This window comes from Staurois parvus, unplaced genomic scaffold, assembly GCF_062004578.1.
Source record: "Staurois parvus isolate SC_StPar_1 unplaced genomic scaffold, SC_StPar_1.0 ptg000780l, whole genome shotgun sequence".
Classification (NCBI taxonomy): Eukaryota; Metazoa; Chordata; class Amphibia; order Anura; family Ranidae; genus Staurois; species Staurois parvus.
Genome location: NW_028318576.1, coordinates 770648 through 792203, shown reverse-complemented (window position 1 = coordinate 792203; position 21556 = coordinate 770648). Strand labels below are relative to the sequence as shown.

The following is a 21556-nucleotide window of genomic DNA, read 5'->3' as shown; positions in this document are numbered from 1 at the left end:
CTTGATTTCAATAGTTTTAACTCCAGGATAAGCATTTTTTTATATGTCTGCATTTTTTAATCTATTGGCTGTATCTTAAAATAACAAATTTTTGGAACATAAGGAACCTTATATTGTTAGCTTTATAAATTGAGCCTTTTGTGCAGTACTGCTAAGCAGGAACCAAAGCCTTCATGAGTAGTGTTAACATAATGTTTTGTTAGCAGTTTTGTTGGGGTAAATAAACAGTAGACTGTTAGTGAAGTTATTATCTGTTATGGAGAAAGTGCTGTCCCCTCTTGCGCTGCTCATTTCTATAGCCTTAGGCATGTGGTCACCTGATCTTTGCTAGAGATGAGGATGAACCAGTCTAAGCTCTGATCCTCATCTTTGTTAGAGAGTGCAGGGACCCCTTTCTAAGAATCTAGAGATATGGCCAGTAGTGAAGAAAACTGGAGACTCCAGTTTTTCTAAGTGTAAAATGGAATCCTAGGCACTTGGTCATTTAATCTCTGCTAAAAGAGAGGATAGTGCTTTCCCCTTCCACATCTATACAGCCTTTTTGGGAGCAGATGTTCTATTGAGAACAGTTAGCAGCAGTCTAAACTCCTGAGTGTCTGCCCCAATCTTTTGTGCAACTTGGCCAATATTGTGTAGGCTGCTCACAGCAAGTTAACTGCAATAACAAGCACTTATTGCTTCCTATAGAATTTAAATATATGCAGTAAGTTCTGGAATTGGATCATATACTGTACGTTTGGCAACATATTTCTAAGGATGATTGCCTGGGCATAGACATTCATGCATGATCCAGTGGTTTTAAGAAGTATTTCTGTAAAGCTTTAGGTCTAAACACAAGTCACCCGAACATTCATGTTGATGGGATGAGAAGGAAGATGGGTCATGAAAACATCTCCATGCCAGCTAATCTCTAGAGAAGTAATAGCAATCATTATTTTCTTACAGTGCCAGCAGGTTGCCATATGTTATTGCTCATTTAACTGGATCAGCACATGTTTTCTACTTGCGTTTTGAGCAGTTATTTTATGTCAGTGTGAGACATTTCTACAGCAAAGATAGGCAAGAATTTCTACCTTAGCTAAAGTTAGTTGATGCCTATGTCCACAATAATCTAGATCAAGTTCTGCAGTTTAGTGACAATATAGAAATACATTTTTTGTCTTTATAAAATATTATTTTCCTTATAAACTATGAAAGCATATTATAATTTGTTGTTGCTGTATTTCAGCAAAGCAAGTGATATCTTAAATGTTTAATTATTGCTACAAATAGATAAAGAGAATTTCTGTGTTTTAGTTCAAACTGAACTTAATTTCATGGGTGTCATTTTTTCTTTACCAGTTTGAACAGATCAAAACACTTTTCAGTGCAGCAATGCAAACAGAGCTTTGCTAAAGAAGATTATTTTACATCTGTGCATGTATTTGCCATTGTGTAGAAAGACATATGTATGGCAGGGACCAGTAGGCCTATGAAGTTAGAATTATTTGACTTCTGCTTCACTGTCACAGGAGCTCGAAGAAGGAGTCGGCAGTCACCAGCTCAGCTTTACCATTCTTAACCAGAGTGGGGAAGGTATCATACAGCATCTGTCTTCTGCAGATGGAGCCATCTTACAGGAGAAACTGGTGAGCCTGAACAAACGCTGGGGTGCCATAAAGGCAGTGGTCATGGAAAGACAACAGAGGTATGTCATTTTTGATATGCATAGCATTTGTGGGCTTCCACTGTCTAGTCCAGCTGTGAATATTTGAGCAATTTGATGTGCCCTTTGTCCCTTGGTTTCAAATATTTTTCGTGCTTCTCTTCCTATTACACATTTATATATAGCAAATGCTTAAAGTGATACTAAACCCAGGACCCTGCATTCACTATATCTGGTTTCCCACAGTACACAGAACATGGAAATGCAATTAATTTGGTAAATATAAACTGCTAAATACCTTTTCTCATTAGCAGTATATAGCAGTCTTGTGACTTCTATCAGTATCCAGCTGAGCACTGGTTAAAGCTTGTTGGAGGAGTTTTCTTTCTGCTTTGACTGTCCTATGAGGCTGCTTAACCCCTGACCCTCTGTCTGGACAATGTTGATTGGCTCTGTGCTGGTCACATGCACTCTCCCAAAGAAAAAAAACTCTCTAGCAATACACACTAAACTGAGTATGTGCAGAGTGACTCCTAGAGCTCTGTACTATCAGTAGAGGATTGGGGAAAGTAGAAGAAGAGGATCAGAAAAGGCATTGTTTTTACACAATGCAGAGGAATAACTTCTTAGGTTCCACAGTGAGTATATCAAGCATGCTTTAGAGCTGATTCACACATATGCAGTGCGGATTGAAGCTCAGGTTTCACAGCTAACTGATACAGTAGTTGTTCACCAGTTAATGTCAGGTTTACATCAAGTTCAGGACAGGATTAGCTCTCAGGAATATCCTGTTCACACATATGTGGTTTAGAAATGGTCCCCATAGAAGTCAATAGCCTGTGTTAAAAATGTTGCCAAATGTCACCAAATTAACTCTACAAATGGACGTACAAAATTTGAAAACAAATTTGGTTACTATGGTTAAAGCAGAACTTCACTCTCTCAATCAACATGGACTATTTCTAATCCTTATTTTCCTAGCATTAGTAAATTGATAGTAAAGTATGTCATATTTACTTGTTTTAACCTTTTTTTTGCCTTCCTTCATTTACTTCCTGGTTTCCATGCCTTAGCAAATTTATGTCATACATCCCAGGAGTCTTCAGGAGGGGAGGGAGGGTTCTCATCCAATGCCTGAGCTAAGGACAGATGGATTCCAGGAAGTTACTGATACATTAATCATCTGCCCTTACTCAAGATGACCACTGCCAGAATTTCCAGTAGTTGTTTTTCAAAATGATTTATCAGCAAAATAAAGCAAGGAGACATGCATGGATGGTGGAGTTTGTTTTGAATATTAAAAATGAATTTTATAGCAGTTTTGGTTTGTGGTGCTCAGATGCAGTGCAGTTCCACTTTAAAGTGGTTGTAAAAGCTAAATGTTTTTTACCTTTATGCATTCTGTGCATGAAGGTAAAAAACTTTTTGTGTGCTGCTCCTCCCACAGCCCCCAATACTTACTCGTGCCCCATCTTGATCCAGTGCTGTGCACAGGCAGCCCCCCAACACTTACTCGTGCCACATCTTGATCCAGTGCCGTGCACAGGAGCAGCGACTGTCCCTGGTCTCTCTCTCCCCCCGACCTCCCCGCTCACTGGCTTCTGCTACTGTCAGTCACAGCCAGTGAAGAGGGAGGGGGGTTGGATGGGCAGAAACACACATAGTAGGACTCAGGAGCAAGCACAGGCGGGTGTCTCCAGAGTAAGCAGCTTGCTCTGGGGGCACTCGGCAAGAGGAAGGGCCGGGAGCACTGGTGGCGGACCTGAGAAGAGGATGATCAGGGCTTCTCTGTGCAAAACTATTGCACAGAGCAAGTAAGTATGCAATGTTTGTTATTTTTAAAAATATAAATACTGAACATTTAGTGCTACTTTAAGAGTTCTTTGTTTGCGATACATAAAATATTTCATGAATCAAACCTACATTGCGTATGTTGTTTTGTTGTGCTCAGTTGATTTTCTGCCATTTTTTTGTTTATTTTATGACAAGGTTAAAAGAGGAGAATCCCGCACTTAGTGAATACAGGAGAAAAATGGATGAATTTACCATCTGGCTGGAGCAGGCTGCAAGTGTGATTAGAGTGAATCCTGCACTGGATAATAAAGAAAAGCTGAATGCATTAAAGGTAATACATAAGGTGTTTCTTAGTTGTTGCACGTTTTTCAGTCAATTACTTGATGGCTAACAGGCGACAACACCTATGGAGCACTGTAGCCAATCAGTATCCTTGTATTAGTCTGACTTCAGTAAAGTTAATTCTCATTGCTTGATGAGATCACTTGGTGATTACTGTACCTTGATTCTACCACAGTTAATTGAATAAACCCAAGTCTTAACCACATGCTTTCCATAGCTGATCTCCTTGTATCAGAGGTAATGCCATTGATGCTATAATGTGAATGTTATGAGGAATTCTTAGCAGGGTACAAGGCACTATGCTATAAAATACTATAGTTCTAAAAGAAATAAAATAAAACAGTGTGTTTTGTAAAATAACAAACATGTTATACTTACCTGCTCCGTGCAGTGGTTTTGCACAGTGGAGCTTGGATCCTCCTCATCTCGGGTCCCCTGCCGGCGCTCCTGGCTCCTCCTTTCTGTCGGGTGCCCCCATAGCAAGCAGCTTGCTAAGGGGACACCCGAACATGCTGTTCTCAAGCCGCTGTTCTATGTGTCCATTCATGCAGGCCTGGCCCTACCCCTCTCTCTCCTAATTGGCTGACTGGCTGTGATTGACAGCAGCGGGAGCCAATGGATCCCACTCTCTGTCTCAGGCAATGAAGAGGCAGAGACCCTGGACAGTCAAGGCTGTTGTGCACATCGATGGATCGCGATGGGGCTCAGGTAATAATTGAGGAGGCTGGGGACACTGCAGAATAGAATGCATGAAGGTAAAAAACCTTGAGCCTTTACAACCACTTTAACCATTTGACGACCACCCTATAGCAGATGTATTTCTACAGGGCGGCCACGCTGTGCAGAATCACGTGTATAAACGTGATTCTGCACTTCCTGGTTGCGGGTGTGCGTGTACTCAGCTGGTGCACCGCTTCTGCTGTGATTGGTCACAGCAGAAGCCCATCAGCGGGTGCCAGCCAGTGGATGAGCGCCGGCACCCACCGATTGTCTAGGAGACTGACAGAACACAGCTGTGTCTATGTAAGCATGGCAGAGTTGTGTCCTGTGAGCGGCAATGTTCTTGATTCTCTTTCCCTGCAAGGCAGGGAAAGAGAATCCTGCACATTACCTAGTGAAAACACCTCACACAATAAACATTGCACAGCTAGGAACACAGTCAACCCCTTGATCACCCTAGATGTTTAACCCCTTCCCAGCTTATGTCATCAGTACAGTGTCAGTGAATAATTTTAACACTGATCACTGTATTAGTGTAACTGGTTCCAATAAAGTGCTAGTTGGTATCAATTTTTATTTTTGTTTATAACGCAAAAAAAAAAACCCCAGTGGTGATTTGTTGGAAAAAAAATGTCAAAAAATTTAATCTGGTTACAGTATTACATGGCCGCGTAATTGTCAGGTAAAATATGCTGTATCGCAAAAAATGGTCTGGTCAGGAAGGGGGTTAAATCTTCTGGAGTGGTTGTTAAACATAAATTTAAAACTGGTGAAGGTAAAGCTACACTCCAGCCAAACATGGAAGTGCTGCATTTAAAAGGACCTGGAAGACCCAGCTTACTTGTATAATGTCTCTTATTTTTATTGTGGCATTCCTTCTGTGTATATGACTGCACTGCTGACCAAGTCCATCTGGTTGTCAGTACACTTACCGTTGAAATGCCCTTGAGTATACCGGCTGCCTTCTGACAATCTCCTACACACAGTGCTTTGATAATGACAATTTGGACACATAAAGTGTGTATTTATTATAGCTTTACTGATTCAGTAAAGAAAAAAGATTTCAAACAAGAAGCTGTCAGAGTCTTTCGTCTTTAACCTCCAGACAGGGCTTGTGTCCTTGAATCACATTTTTCTTTCCAATCTTACTTAATTGAACTTTGCTTGACACAGTCTTAGAATGGGCTTCTTAAAGGTCTGAACAAACATTTGTTTAGTGTACTGAATCTGCAGGTGTTCTCCGAGTGTTTGCAAGCATTGTATTCTTAATCAGACAAAGCAAAATGAATAGAGGTCACAAGTAGTAGCTGCTGAAGAGTTGAAATTCTTAGTGAAATACTTATCATACCGTACCAACCAGCTGGCATTATTTCAGTTTTTGTTTTCTTTAATGCTTACACTATTTATCTTACCTATTTTCTCTGTATGGTTTTAAACTCTTCACGCACCGATTCAATATACTTTTTTCAGCATCAAATACTAACTGAACATATTTTCTTCAAATTTCTATACAATTTGTTCTTACTTAAAGCCCAGCTCCCGGAAAATGAAAAAAAAAAAATCTACCCTTGCAGTGCCCCCACCCCTTTCCTCGTACTGAAATGATTGAATGCTCATTTATTCCAGGGCCAGAGGATTAAAGCTGCCGCCTAATACTAACTATTCTTACAAAATATCCAATCCCCTCTTCTACTACCTAGCCTGCCTACCCTGTGTAAAAAAATATGTGTATACTTACTTTTCAGTCTGCTCTGGTCTGGTCACTTGCTCCCCAAGATCCGTCTCCTGTGTCATTGAGCTGCGGCTGCAGGGGAGAGTGCAAATACAGTATAGGACAGTGTGAGAAGGTCCCAGGATCCATTTTTATTGTCATATTTTGTCAGCTCTTGTTTATAATCTCAGATTCGGTTATTCTCATATTTCCATTTGTAACATATTATTAATTGAGTAACCTGGCATGTTGAATGCAGACAGTTTACACAGAGTATTACTGATATAAAGTGCCATAAGTTTGGTTCTGTAGTGATAGGGACATCTATACATTTATTATTTAACCACCTGCCTACCAGGCACTTTCACACTCTTCCAGCCCAGGCAAATTTTCAGCTTTCAGTGCTGTCACATGTTGAATGACTATTACACTGTACACATATGATATTTGTATCATTTTTTTAGACATATAGATTTTTCTTTTGGTTGTATTTAATCACCACTGTTTTTTTTTATTTTTTGCTCAACAAACTAAAAAAGACCAACAATTTTGAAACAATTTTTTTTTCTTAGTTTCTGTTGTAAAATTTTGCAAACAGGTCATTTTTCTCCTTCACTGATGTGCGCTGATGAGGCTGCACTCATGGGCACTGATATACAGCACTGATGGGCACTGATAGGCTGCACTAAAGGGTACTGATGAGGCTGCACTGATAGGCTGAAAATCCATCTCTTCAGGGAAGCCTACCCCACCCTCACCTAACAGCCGATCTCCTCCACTCCTCCTACCACTCCATCCCCCCACAACCACTTCCTCCTATACCACAATCCCTCCCTCCTAGATTGTAAACTCAAAAGAGCAGGGCCCTCGAACCCCTCGTGTATTGTTTTGTTAAAGTATTGTCTCATGTACTGTCCCCCACTATATTATAAAGTGCTGAGCAAACTTTTTGGCGCTATATAAATACTGTATAATAATAATAGGCTGCACTGATGGGCACTGATAGGCTGCACTGAGGGGCACTGACAAGGAGCCACTGCTGAGGCTGCACTGCTAGGCACTGATAGGCAGCACTGAATGTCACTGATGGGCGCTGACTGGTGGCATTGATGGGCACTGACTGGTGGCACTGATGGACACTGACTAGCAGCACTGATGACCACTGACTGCCAAGTGCAGCTGATAACTGGCAACTGTATTTACATTGTGATCAGCTGTGTCATTGGACACTGCTAATCACTTGATAAAAGGGCGCTGTGATTGGCTCTTTACCATGTCATGTGATCAGCTATGTTTGATGGACACGGTGATCACAGAGCTCGCCGGGAGCACACCCCAGGGGCACACGGGAGGTGCAGTTCCTGAGGATGTCATATGACGCTTTCCCAGAACTAGACAACCGCACTGTAGCTGTCATTTGGTTAAATTGCTTTTTTTGATCATACCATATTGGTATGTGATGTTTGCCCAGCTCTGGATCTAGCCCACACAAGCTCCCCATAGCAAGTGGCTTGCTATGTGGGCACTCGGAGAAGAGGAGGAGCCAAGATCCCTGGTGGGGGACCCCAGGAGAGGATGTGTAAAGCCACTCTGTGCAACACCATTGCACAGAGCAGGTAAGTATATGTTTATTATATTCAGAAAACTTTACAACTGCTTCCGGAGATAAAATCACATTATTACATTAGAGATTGTAATTTAATTTAAAGAGGTGAGTATAAATGCAGCTGCCAATGCAGTTGCTTAGTGGTTCGATGGCAAATGAAGCTCAGTACAACCTAATTGCAAGATAATTTCTTGATTCTGTATTGCAAGTTATTGTTATAGAATAGCACAGACACTGATGTAACATGGAAGTTGCAGAGTATGGGAGTGCTGTGATGATTTTGCTGTGGTGCTCAATGCATGCTTGTTAAAATGTGTTTTTTGAGTACTATGATTTCTACATCAATAAATGCAACTTCTATAGTAAATGTGAAAGACATAGTCTCTGTAGCTCCGAAAAATGTTGACTTTGAATTCGGTTGTATGTGATCACTAGAAATAAAGCTCTCTTGTGCCCTCTTCAGGCCTTCAATAAAGATCTGGGAACCCAGAGTGAGAAAGTGGAATGGCTGAATCGTGCAGCACCAGATATGTTGGCTTTGAAGTTCCTCAGTGCTCAGGACAGAGAGAAACTTTCTACTAGACTACGAACCATAAACATCAGCTGGGCTCAGGTGTGGAAACAGATCAGATTCCTATCAGGGAAAATTATTTTTTATTTTGTTTGTGAACATGTATATATTTCTGTTAATATGAAACTAGGAACAAAAAAGGAACATTGGCAAAATCTGGCGCAACTCTGCATAGAGACCAATCAGCTTCCAGGTTTTACTGCCAAAGCTTAATTGAACAAGTTGAAGTTAGAAGCTGATTGGGTATCTGCACACTTGCACCAGACTCTGAATGCACCAGTTTTAGTAAATCTACCCCATAGTCAGTAGAACATTATATACTATACATATTGATACAAATCACGCTTCTCTAATGTAAAATACATATTTTAAACCCATGTACATCTTATTTATGTAACTTTAGCATCTTTTGTAGAGTTGTACAGTTTTCTAGGAATAGGGAGAGCAATCCATTCAGCAGGTAGGCAGACCACATAGGGTTTCCTGTCTAGGGGAGAATCGTATTTACTTGCTTGATATTCATACCATGCAGCAATTGTAATGGCTGAGTGAGCTGCTATTCTGTTATGTCTACTTCTCTATAGAAATGGATTATTTGTCACAATGGAAAATATAAGATAAAATATTCTCTATGTAATTTGTCTAATAACCCCTAAAGCAACATCAATTACCTGAAACAATCATAGTTATCAATATTTTTTCTATTCTTCCCGTTAACCGTTAAAGCATTTTCTGCTTGCTCCTTTTCTCAGTTACTGTATATTTATGTGCCTTTATTTTCCCTTCTGCACTTTGGTGTATACTTCTTCCCCATGCAGTATTTTTTTTTTTAATTCTGGTAGCTATAGGGCATCTGTAAAAATGGGGGTCCTGTATTCACCAATGAAATGGCTGCTGGAATCCCAAAACTCGTTTGTAACTGTCATTTGAAAACAGTGTAAGAGCTGTTGTGTAAATGGGCTTTGTTGTTCTTTATTTGATTCAGGTTTGCAGCACACTACATTATCAAAATTTTCTTCTACTTTAAATGTGCGGATGCATTTAATCTGTTTAGCTTTTCCTTGCATGTCTTTAAATGCAGCAGGTCTTGTCAAGATCTGATAGCATCACAAGCAAAACATGTCAAATGCAGTCACAGCCCCTTCTGTGTGTTACACTTGAGCATGACTACATTCAAATGAAAATGCAGTATGCATGAGCGAAGCTCGTTTAGGGCTCATGTACACTGCAGCTGCTAAACTCACATTTAGGAGCTGTTTAGCGTTTTTTTTTCAGCAGCCCCTAAACTCACCCCAATGTTTTCCTATGTGTCCATGTACACATCTTCGTTTACAGTCGTTTACTCAACGTTTACAGTCGTTTTTTTGAACGCAACAAGCTTGCGTTCAGACGTCAATTTTATCAGCGTTTCAAACGCAAATTGCTTATAAACGCAGCAAATCGCTTTTATAAGCGTTTGCGTTTGAAGTTTTTTTTAACTCTTCCAGTTCCCAATGCTGTCCAGAGCCTTTTTTCATCATGAAAAATGCATGCAAAGAGTTTTCAAGGTGCTCAGATGGACAAAACACTTAACACAGGATGTTTCTACCAAGCTTGTCACACATTGTAATGACCAATTCACACCACAGACCTCTCCCACCCTTGGAAACAAAAGATATGTTAAAGCACATTCACACCTCAAATTCCTCATGAAGACCCCCTGCTAGGTGACCTTAAAGACTCACACCAGCAGACAGCTTTCCCACCCTTGGAAACAAAAGAAATGTTAATGAGCAACTCACACCTAATTATCTTAACACATACTGCTGTCTCTGCTACTACTGTGTGTATTTCTCTGAAACAGTCTGAAATAGTTAATAATTTTCCACTTTTCAGTGCATTCTGGGGATTTGGAAGGTTCTCTTGTGCTTATCTGTAAAAAACGCTTCTAAACGCAGACGTGCATAAACGCGTTATGCAAACGCAGCTGAACAGATGTTTTACAACCTACGTTCTCCAGCAGTCAGTTTCTATCGTTCAGAAACGTCCCGTGTAAATGGGGCCTTATACGAGCCCCAAATGAACAAATGCAACATGCCTATAGGTGCATTCAGCTTGTATTAGGCCTGTTTCACACATGAGTAGAAAATGCTGAGTTTTTTGCTGGTCTGAAATGAGATGCATTTGTCTATGGGACATTACACACAGCTGAGTAAAGATCAGTAATACAGCGTAGTCTTATAATGACAATTGTTTTTTTTAGTTATTATTAGCATAATGTAAAAAAAGACTCAACGTCTTTGCATAACCCTTGGATTAAGCATTTGTAAATTATGGTGGATCACTTTTCAGAGAGCATTTGACAGGTGGTGAAGAGGCAATATTTTGGCTTGTCACTGCCTGTTTTTACCCTGAAAACTACCACAATCATGTTGCAGAGCTGTTGCGGGGCAGCCCCAATCACTTAAATGGGTCATGTCCAGTGACAGTACCTCCCCCAGAATGAGACATGTGGTTTAATTTCTGGCTCCACCATGCGGACAGCCTTGAGCAATTGCATGTCTTTGTTTAGGTGGGTGTTTGCAGGGCGGTAAAACTGTGGCTCAACCACCAGCTTTTAATGCATCCTGGCTGCATGCCTAAACCAGCCCTTAGACTTTTCAGCCATATTTTTACTTTCACCACTTACCTTCACATGGCAAATATTTGCTTGTGTGCCACAGTATAAATTATTTTATAGGTGTTTAAGTGTACAAATACAACAAGTATGAGGTTTTGTTTTTAATATTATAAAATTTTCTCCTATTTTTTATTTTTTTTGTGGATAGTCTAGCCAAGTTTCTAATTCACATTTGCATTTCAGTTAACGTAATAGTTACATATCAGAATAAATGCACGTGTGTTGGGTATGGATAGAAATATGCTCACTCTTCCATTCAAAGGTTTTATGATGCCCTAATCATTAGGCTAATAAATCGCTAATACACTTCAATCTTAATTGTAATGTTAAGTTCGAGAAATTACGCTCTGTTATACCAAATGTTTGCTAAACTCTCTCATAATTCCAGACTTTTTTTTCCAGAAAAAGATGTTTATATTCTGTTTAGTTACATACAGATTTGGTAATACTATTTAATGTATTATGTTTGTTTCTTTTTTGGGAGAATAAGGCCTTTGTTTTGGGGAGCATTAAAAATGAGCAGTTGAGCCACATTTTTAGCGCTCCATAATCGCCCTCCCCCTTATGCTTCAACGGCAGGGGGTATTCACATGCCAGGGGATGGAAGAGTTCACACTGCTTTGCGCCCATGGCAAAATTTACTTGACATGCTGCCCGCTGAGCACAATCCATTCCAATGAATGAGGAAGTTCTGAGAACGACCTTAAACTGCGTGCAACGTAAGGTTTTAGTGCATTTGTGCAGCAATTATGGGGTTAAAAAAGGCAGTGAGGAGGTGTCACATCACCTCCTTACTACCCGTCAAACAGCTCTAAAAAGCGATCTGAACATGGAACGTTTTTACCTTTTCAGAGAAGCAACAGTTTAGATGCAGGTCTAAACCTAGCCTGATATACCCTTGTTCAAAGTAAAGAAGACCGCAGCAGCCATTCAAATAGTGCGTATGCACCCAGCGCAAGGCAACATGTAAGAGTGTACAGAATCTGTAAAAAAACTTCCCCAGGGTTCACAGCTGCTGCGCATAGTCACCTATAGAAAACAAATACAGGATGCAGGTATACGTTGGTATTTGCATAAATACACATCAGGACATGCAACCCTGGACAGAGGATGTCTGTGTGCAGGGTGTACATCTGCACTTGTGTTTGTGCACGTACCAGTGGGAACCTGCACGCAGCTGCATCCTGTAATTGCTTTGTATGGATGGCTGTATGTAGGAGCTGCGACTCTTGGGGAAAATTTTTCACATTTTGTATGCTCTTGCACATTGTTTGCCCCCATGCTGCCATGTGCATGGGTACCTAATCTTTCAGTAAACCGAAATCCAATGAAACCGAAATGAAAATTCTGGCGCCGAAACCGATACCAAAAATTCAGAATGTATGTGGCAGAAAACCGAAACTGAAATGTCTGCATATATGGGGGTGGGAAGGCTCCAATTTGTTTTGTATTTTTTTCTACTTTCATGTATATTTGTATTTATTTTTTTTAGCTTATGATTTTTTTGCTATCACATAGGAGACCAATAGTCCCCTATGCGATAGCTTATGAGTGAAAGGTCCTCTTTGTAGGGGGCAGTCTGTGCAAGGAGGGGGCAGGATAGGAGCAGTCTATACAGTGAGGGAGCAGGGTATACAGAGAGGCTCTTTCACTGGCCGTCACTATATGTCAGTGCCGGTTTTTAAATGCAATTGCCAGCTTTTTTTTTTCTTCACTATAGCTCACAGAATTAGCTGTCATTTTCCTTGGAGTTAAAGGAAACTTTGTTTCTTTTATCTGGGGAAAAAAACTAAAAGGAAACTTTGTTTCTTTTAACTGGGGGGAAAGTGACAGCTAATCCTGAGAGCTATAGTGAAGAAAAATAAAAAACGGTAATTACATTTAAAAAACGACACTGACATAAAGGGGTTTATTTACTAAAGCTGGAGAGTCCAAAATCAGACTCCCTTCTGCATAGAAACCAATCAGCTTCTAACCTCAGCTTGTTCAATGAAGCTTTGGCAATGAAACCTGGAAGCTGATTGGTTTCTATGCAGAAGTAAGTCTGATTTTGCACTCTCCAGCTTTAGTAAATAAACCCCATAGTGACAGCCAGTCACTGTATACTCTGCTCCGCTCCTGCCTTTCTCAGCCACCTCCCCCCTCATATCTGCAGTACACACAGTCCCCTGTATCAGCACCTGTAGCAGCTAAATTTTTCCTATCGGCAAAATGACCATGGGGCTATTTTCAGCCGATAGGTTTCTGTGGCCAAAATTTCGGTGCATCCCTAGAATTTTCATGATGTGCTTCACTTTGTTTTACAAATGTTGTTTTACCGCACTGGTAATACATTTTTTTGTTGATGTGCTTAGATGATGTTTATACATGAAGTCCATATGTAGTACATTATTTTCACTGATCAGGCTGGATAAGCTCTTTAAAATGGCTCAGATGTTTGGAGGTTCTGAAGCACATAGCAGATTAAATGCATTAACTGAATTTAAAACAATGTAGAAGATCTTTCTTTTTGTTCATATTTCTTTTTTGTATTGTTTCAGGTGTCCAGAGAAGTGCCTGAAAATATAAAAGATCTGGAAAGAGGTTTATATTATCCCACCTATACCACTCAGCCATTAATGCCCAGTAAGCACAACCTATTTTTACTTTCTCTTTAAACAATATGCTTCATTTCTTTATTCCTGAAGAAAGTTTTATCTGATGCAAAAAGGGGCTAGTACATTTAACATGCTAATTTCTAGAGAGACACTTTCACCTTTTTTCATGCAGGGCAAAGTTACATTGTCTCTGAAAGGGCAGGTAAAATCCCTCAAAGCCCCTTGTTACCCTGGTCATATGACATTGCTTAGATCAGGTAATTGGCTGCTTGCCTGGGCAACCTCACAGGAGAGGAGGTCATGTGCTTCTTCATACCAGGAAGTTCCAGGCATTCCTGCTGGCTGCAGAGAGGCAAGGAGCTGAGAGGGAGCTCAGATAATGTTGTGTACAAGGAGGTTATGGATGTCCTTTGCAGAGACATTGACCCTTTGCTCTGCATTCTCAAGGTGACGGCATCTCTTTAATATGAAAGCTATCCGATATAAGTTCTGAGTAGCATAGACATACAGGTGAAAAGTAAGTAGCATCTCATAAGTTATTTAACGTATACCTAAAGCCAAAGCATTTTCTATATAGTAAGTAAAGTTTAAAACCCTGTTGTTTATTATGCTGTCTGTGTCCCATTGTAGCAATTTCCCTTTATTTCCTGTCTTAGAGACATGCTCTGGAACAGGTGTGAGAAGATTACATTTCCCTAGTACACCCACCCAGTAGGCACACAAAAAAGTTTCTGTTTTAAACAGAAGTTTTGTTAAATACACTTGCATACATCGGAATCAACACTTCCCTGTCAAGGCACCTCTGCAATGAGGGGTCCCTAATAGTGGACACTTTTTGAAATGTTAATGTTTTGCAACTTTCCTGGCTTATAGAAAATGTTACTTTGCACCAAATGCAAAATTCGGAGTGCAATACAGACAATGGAATGCAAATTATGTGCAGTACAAAAAAAGTTATTCAGGGAATACTGCAGTCATGCTGAATATACTGTAAAGCGCTTATGGTTTTAACACCTTCCCGCCCGGGTTATAGCAGATTGACAACCGGGCGGGACATTCTTCATTCTGACTGGGCGTCATATGATGTCCTGTCAGAAGGAGCCGCTCATGTGGCCGTAGAGCCACATGCCATCCATTGTATACAATTTTGTTGTTAGCTGTGATTGGTCAAAGCAATCACATGGTACAGACAGGGCCAATCACAGTCCATCTGTATCATGTGATGAGCTTTGCCCAATCACAGCTAATCACAACAAGAGACTGAATGAATCAGTTTCATTCAGCAACAATGATTGCAAATATCAATGAAATACAGTGCTATTAGCAATCATAACAAAAAAATCCTGATCACTTGCCCAGAGTAGTTCAATGTTACTATGGTAAGATTGTATTGCTTTGGTCACAAAAGCAAAAAAAAAAAAGAAAAATTTGAATACAAAATGTAATTTAAATTATTATTTTCATTTTTTTTTACATACTGTCACCAGTCAGTGTCCCTGATCACCACCACACCAGTTATAAAAGAATGCTGTACTAGACTGGTGACAATATGTACAAAAAAAATTATGATTTTTTTTTTTTAATTTCTACTTTTTCCAAAAAAAAAATTACAACCTCCAAAAAATTCACCATGCCTCTTACTAAATTCCTTGGACTGCCTATTTTCCAAAAATGGATAATTTGAAGTATTTGTACTATTCTGGCATTTTTTGGCCTCAAGAAGGGAGATGGGCCCTCAGTACATCAGGATTGATCGATTGTCAGATATATATATACCATGGTTTGTGGACTCTATAACTTTCTTAGAGACTAAATAATATACACTAAATGGAGTATTTCCACCAAAGAAATGTAACAGAGTAATTTTAGATGCTAATAGAAGAACAATACTAGCAAAACTGTGCAGGAAGGAAAAAAACACCCCAGTGTGTGTGGTTCACCTTGTGAGTGGGAGAGCCATTGATAATTTGTTAAATTGGTTATGTGACTGGGGTGGTCTCAAGTGATACACAGAGATGACACAAATCCACCTTCAAACGCTGCACCTGTTTATCTGCTGTCTTATATTTTATACATCCATTCAGAGTCCAGACATTATAAAGCTTGTCTGAGATTTCAGAAAAATGGGGCAGATAGCTGACGTTACACTCTGCAGAGCTCAGTTAGGAGAGCTCCAAGAGCTGATTAGAGGGAAGGAATACACCCCCTTCACACAGCACACAAGAACAGAGCTGAGGCTGTCAATCACAGGCTGTTTGCTGGAACTCCCTCCCCTTTCATCTTTTTTACGTTTTGTTGTCAGGAAACGTGTCAGAATTGACTCATGCAGATAGAGAGGAACAAGGCCAACAGAAATTACACTTAGTGTTCTAGATTCAGACAACACTATAGAGGGATATGCTTTATTCATATTTTATGTCTCCTTTCTGGACAATAATAATACAGTGCCAGAATACTTGCATTGATAAGATCAACCAATTTAATTTTCTACAAGTTTACGCAGATTAAACAACTGATGCCATTCTGATGTGACTTTTGTCATTTAACTCATTCCATAAACATGGCACCCTAAAGAGGTGATGGAATGTCTCCCAGGAAAAGCCTGAGGACAATCCAGAAGCTGAGTCTGAATTTCAGCAGTTCAAGGTGAATTGCAGTGAAGTGAACTGATCCAGGGCCAGATTTAAGTGGAAATGAGCTGAACTATACGTGTGCATATTCCTATCACATCAGATTATGTCTGCATTACACCCTTATAAAACGTCATTCAGTTTAGTAGCTGAATAAGTCTTACAGGAGACCATGTTTACAGTTCAATAAACTATGTGTTATAGCATTCATACGCTTACATGAACATGTTTATGCACCCCTACATATGTCCATTTATATGAGAGAGAGAGAGAGTTTTTGCTTAAAAATATGCAGCATGTATACAAAGCAGAGGTGCTAACAGGATGTGAACAAAACTAGTACACAATATACTGTAAGGTAAAGGATAAGTTCACCTTTTGTAACATGTTACAGGTTACACTCATATTCAGAGTGTAACATGTACAATGTTATAGATGCACCAGCCTCTGCACCCCCCAGATCCTCCATTTTGATAGCGAGCCAGGGATCTTCTCCCTTCGCTCGCTGTCAGAATTTTAAAAAAATGTGGCCAAGCGGGGCTCTGCTCACCTGCCCATGTCATTCATTCACAGTGACTTGTAGTCCTCAATGTTCCTTTCACAGTGTAACTGCCTGCCTGTATTGGACGTATGGTCAGACAGCTAATCAAACAGTCTGCAGGAATGTGGCATCGCACACACGATTTGCTGATCATAGGTGCAATGCTTTACAAGCGTCTAACAAAAAAAATAATATTAAATGCATGTTTTTTATCTGCACAAAAATGTGCATTTATATTTTTTTTGTAAAGGTGAACTTATCCTTTAACCTATTCTATCTATTAAAACAGTTGACCTGTAATACAGTTGACATGTCTAGCTGAGGCATAATAAACCTGAGCAGATTCTACTGTATCTACAAATGTACTGTATTGTACTTTAAATATAAACATTACCATACTTTATTATGCATGTATACTCCTGTGTTTTGCAGCTTTCCCTCCAGTTCAGAAAGTGGTGCTGGTGCCTTCTGCTTCTGAGTTCCCAGGAGTGGCCAAGCATGTTGTGGACTTAAAAATCAATTTTCAAATTACAAACATATAATGTGCAACAAAATCCCACAAATCCAAAATATGTCCAAAAAGAAGTCCAAATAGTGTCCACAAATATCCCAAATGTATTCACTCTTTTCCTCCACTGGAAGGATTGGCTGCTATTTCATCCAAAACGTACCTCAAAATAAGATATAAAAATATCTAGTGCATTACCTCAATGACAACAAAAATACCAATAATCACCCCGAGCAACCAAAATACACTTCAAAAACATATAGTGAGAGAGAAAAAAAAAAAATATATTAAATTAATTCCTTATAGTGCATATAATCACACATATCAAACCGTGAACACACTGTGATCACTGCAAATCAGTGTCTACCAATCAACCGGCACACAGTAGTACTAAGTACTATTACCCTCTTATGAGTATTAAACGCTCAGACACTAATATGGAATAATGTTCTTCCACCTCCTCTTCCAAGTTAATTGTTTTCTTTCCAAGGTCCTCAGAGAGATAAACAGGGTCTCAGGGCTAGTGTTTCAAGAATATAAATCACTTTTATTCAACACTTACATGTAAAATTAGAAAACTCAGCTCCAGACATGGTTAGAAACTTCTCCAACCAAACATCATGCGTTTCAAACCAACAAAATGGCCGCGGCGACACTTCCGGTCTACGTACGTGCGCCTTGACGTCACTCCCCTAACGCGTTTCGTCACTTCCGGACTTCGTCTGAAGGGATAAGGACGTCCCACTTGCCGCTCCTTATATGCCCATACCTCCTAATGATTCGAGGCTCCGACCGCCATTTTTTAGTCTGCAGGAATGTGGCATCGCACACACGATTTGCTGATCATAGGTGCAATGCTTTACAAGCGTCTAACAAAAAAAATAATATTAAATGCATGTTTTTTATCTGCACAAAAATGTGCATTTATATTTTTTTTGTAAAGGTGAACTTATCCTTTAACCTATTCTATCTATTAAAACAGTTGACCTGTAATACAGTTGACATGTCTAGCTGAGGCATATTAAACCTGAGCAGATTCTACTGTATCTACAAATTTACTGTATTGTACTTTAAATATACACATTACCATACTTTATTATGCATGTATACTCCTGTGTTTTGCAGCTTTCCCTCCAGTTCAGAAAATGGTGCTGGTGTCTTCTGCTTCTGAGTTCCCAGGAGTGGCCAAGCATGTTGTGGACTTGCCACCTACCACTGACCTCGATAAGACGATCACTGAACTGTCAGACTGGCTGTTGCTTATAGACCAGATGCTTAAGTCAAATATTGTCACTGTGGGTGATCCTGATGATATCAACACAACAATATCACGTATGAAGGTAATGGAAAATCCTACCGAAATGTCTACTGTGAAGTACAATTTGCAGTGTTAATGGCCACTTTAATCAATCTTGTGTCTCTTGAAATTGTTATACTTACTGGTATATTCCTTTCTACAGTTCTATGAGTGCTGTCAGTACAGACCAATTTTGAAGTAAATCCTGATCCTGTGAGCACATATTTATTGCTGGTTTGGATGACATTTGTGCAAGCAGGTGATTGTGAATTGGTACAGAAAGAGAGGTGACATAATGTGTTAAATAGCGTGGCCTCCATTTCACTGTGTAATAAACTACGCATCCAGAAACATCAGCATGTAAAGAATGGTAGCAATGTAGTCAGGTTGTAAACCTTGCTTTACTTCCTGAACAGGATAAATGCTGCATGTTTTCACACTCAAGCTTGTCTAAACTGGTGAGTCCATACTCCGCAGTCACAACACAGAAGGGTAGGAACCAGGGGCTGACTGACAACTCATGGGGCCCCCAGGCAATAGGGGATCATGGGGCCCCTGTGTCCTTGCCCAAACTCAAAAAAGCCTATGAAAAAGGTACCAGGTGCTTCTCATGGGGCCCCCTACTGACCCTGGGCCCTCGGGCAGTGCCGGAGTTTCCAAATGGTCAGTCCGCCCCTTGTAGGAACACTTACTCTTTAATAGTTCTTGTGTGCTATAAGAAGGTGGCCTTGCACTCAGATAAGTCCTGGTTGTTTTCTGCATTCCAGTGTTCTACAGTTTTGCATACTAGCATCTGGAGATGGTTCCTCCAGAATTTAATGGAAACCTACTTTGACTAAACAGTTATACAGTGAGTTTATGTGACCTTTATATGACCAGAATGGCAGGATTACATTCTGGAGCTAAGTAAGAATAAAGTTGTCTCTACACTGATTGAAACTCAGCCTCTTCAGCAGGGACCAGATGAACTTCTACCAGTGTGTGGCTGTCCCTGTCTACAGAAGTTGATCATTTGAACTTTTGCCATTCAGCAGCTGCAGCCACTTTATGTACGTTATTTGGACACTGTATTCTTAGTTATGTATATTATTGTATGTAGTTATTTTTTCACACCTGGCTATGTAGAGTTTTGTTGAGCACAAAACTTGTGTAACAAAACACACTTTATTTTATGGAGCAGCATTAGTTTAAAGATACATAGTGTTACTGCTCATAAAAAATACACATTATGTTCTGTAATTTGTCCTGTTTACAATGGTACTAAAATTATGATTCTGGTACAAAGCATTGCAAAGTTATTCACAAATGCAGTAAAGTTTTTTTTTCCCTTTTGCGCTTTTTATAAACATGACATTTGTAAATATAAGTTAAAGGTGTAAAAATATTAATGAACAAAGGAAACAAAAACAAAAAAAATTTAAACCGCTTCCCTGACACCCTATAGTAGAACTACCGCTACAGGGTGGCAGGGCTGCTCAAAATCACATATATATACGTGATCTGCATCTCCAGGTAGAGGGCGTGTGCGTTGGCGGCTACAGATGAGCCATTGGCGGCAACAGATGTCAATCACCGGGTCCCCGCTGGAAATTCCCCGACGGCACCTAGCGATTGCCGAGTAATGCTGACAGGGGAGAGACCTGTGTGTAAACAATAAAGGTCTCTCTCCTGCCAGTAAGAACGTGCTGCTGTGTACTTCTCTGCACATCAGAGAAATACAAAGCAGCATGTTTCCCAAGTAAAACACAAACCGCACATGTTGTAAAACACAGCACAGCACACAGTTAACCCTTTGATCGCCCCAGATGTTAATCCCTTCTTGCCCAGTGTCATTAGTACAGTGTCAGTGCTTTTTATTAGCGCTGATCACTGTGTTAGTGTCACTGGGGATGTCAGTGACAGTCAGTTCCCAGCAGTGTCAGAATGCCTGCTGTAGTCCCACTATAAGTCTCTGATTGCCACCATTACTAGTATAAAAAAAACTATTCCAGTATATATACCGCCACCGCAAACCAATTAATGTACATGTATTGGGATGTTTTTTTTTTTAACAAAGATATGTAGCAGAATACATTTTGACCTAAATTTATGACTAAATTTGAGTTTTAAAATTTTTTTTTACTGGATATGTTTTATAGCAAAAAGTAAAAAATATAGTTTTTTTTTCAAAATTGTGCTTCTTTTTTCGTTTATAGCTCAAAAAATAAAAAACACACAGGTTATCAAATACCACCGAAAGAAAGCTCTATTTGTGGGGAAAAAAAGGGACATATATTTATTTTATGTACAGGATTGCATGACCACGCAATTGTCAGTTAAAGTAACGCAGCATCGTATCACAAAAAATGGCCTGGTCAGGAAGGGGGGTAAATCCTCTGGAGGGCAAGTGGTTAAATATTGTTAGTTAATAAAATAGAAACAAAAAAAAACCAGTAGGAAAATAATAATTGAATGGAGAAGGAGAATAAAAAGTTTATTAGGGCTGATTAGAGTAAACGAAAGGTTAATATTTAAAGCGGCTCTAAAGGCTCAAGGTTTTTTACCTTCATGAATTCTATGCATGAAGGTTAAAAACCTTCTGTGTACAGCGGCCCCCCCAGCTCCCCCCTAATCCTTACCTGAGCCCCCTCTGATCCAGCAAAGTTCACGTGAGCCTCTGCTGTAAGGGGTCTCTCCCTCTTCATTGGGTGAGACAGAAGTAGGAGCCCGTTGACTCCCGCTGCTGTCAATCACAGCCAGTGAGCCAATGAGGAGAGAGTGGAGCGGGGCCGCACCACGGCTTTATGCGCCCTATGGATGCATAGAGCAACGGCTTGGGGACAAGCATGCAGCCGTGCCCCCAGGGTCACTGGGGTCATTGTTCGAGGGGAAGGAGTTGGGATCACCGGTGGGGACCCAAAAAGAAGAGGATCGTGGCTGCTCTGTGCAAAACCAC

General features: G+C 40.1%; 1 protein-coding gene across 9 annotated transcripts in view; it reads left to right on the top strand.

Moving 5' to 3' along the window:
* UTRN (utrophin) overlaps positions 1 to 21556 on the top strand; it is a 943118-nt gene that overhangs the window by 370287 nt on the left and 551275 nt on the right. For all 9 annotated transcript variants that reach the window (XM_089654601.1, XM_089654598.1, XM_089654599.1 and 6 more), the window contains 5 exons: positions 1512 to 1687; positions 3635 to 3770; positions 8282 to 8431; positions 13589 to 13673; positions 18450 to 18664. In XM_089654601.1, coding sequence (XP_089510727.1) covers positions 1512 to 1687; positions 3635 to 3770; positions 8282 to 8431; positions 13589 to 13673; positions 18450 to 18664 — 762 coding nt within the window. The remainder of the gene's footprint in view (positions 1 to 1511; positions 1688 to 3634; positions 3771 to 8281; positions 8432 to 13588; positions 13674 to 18449; positions 18665 to 21556) is intronic.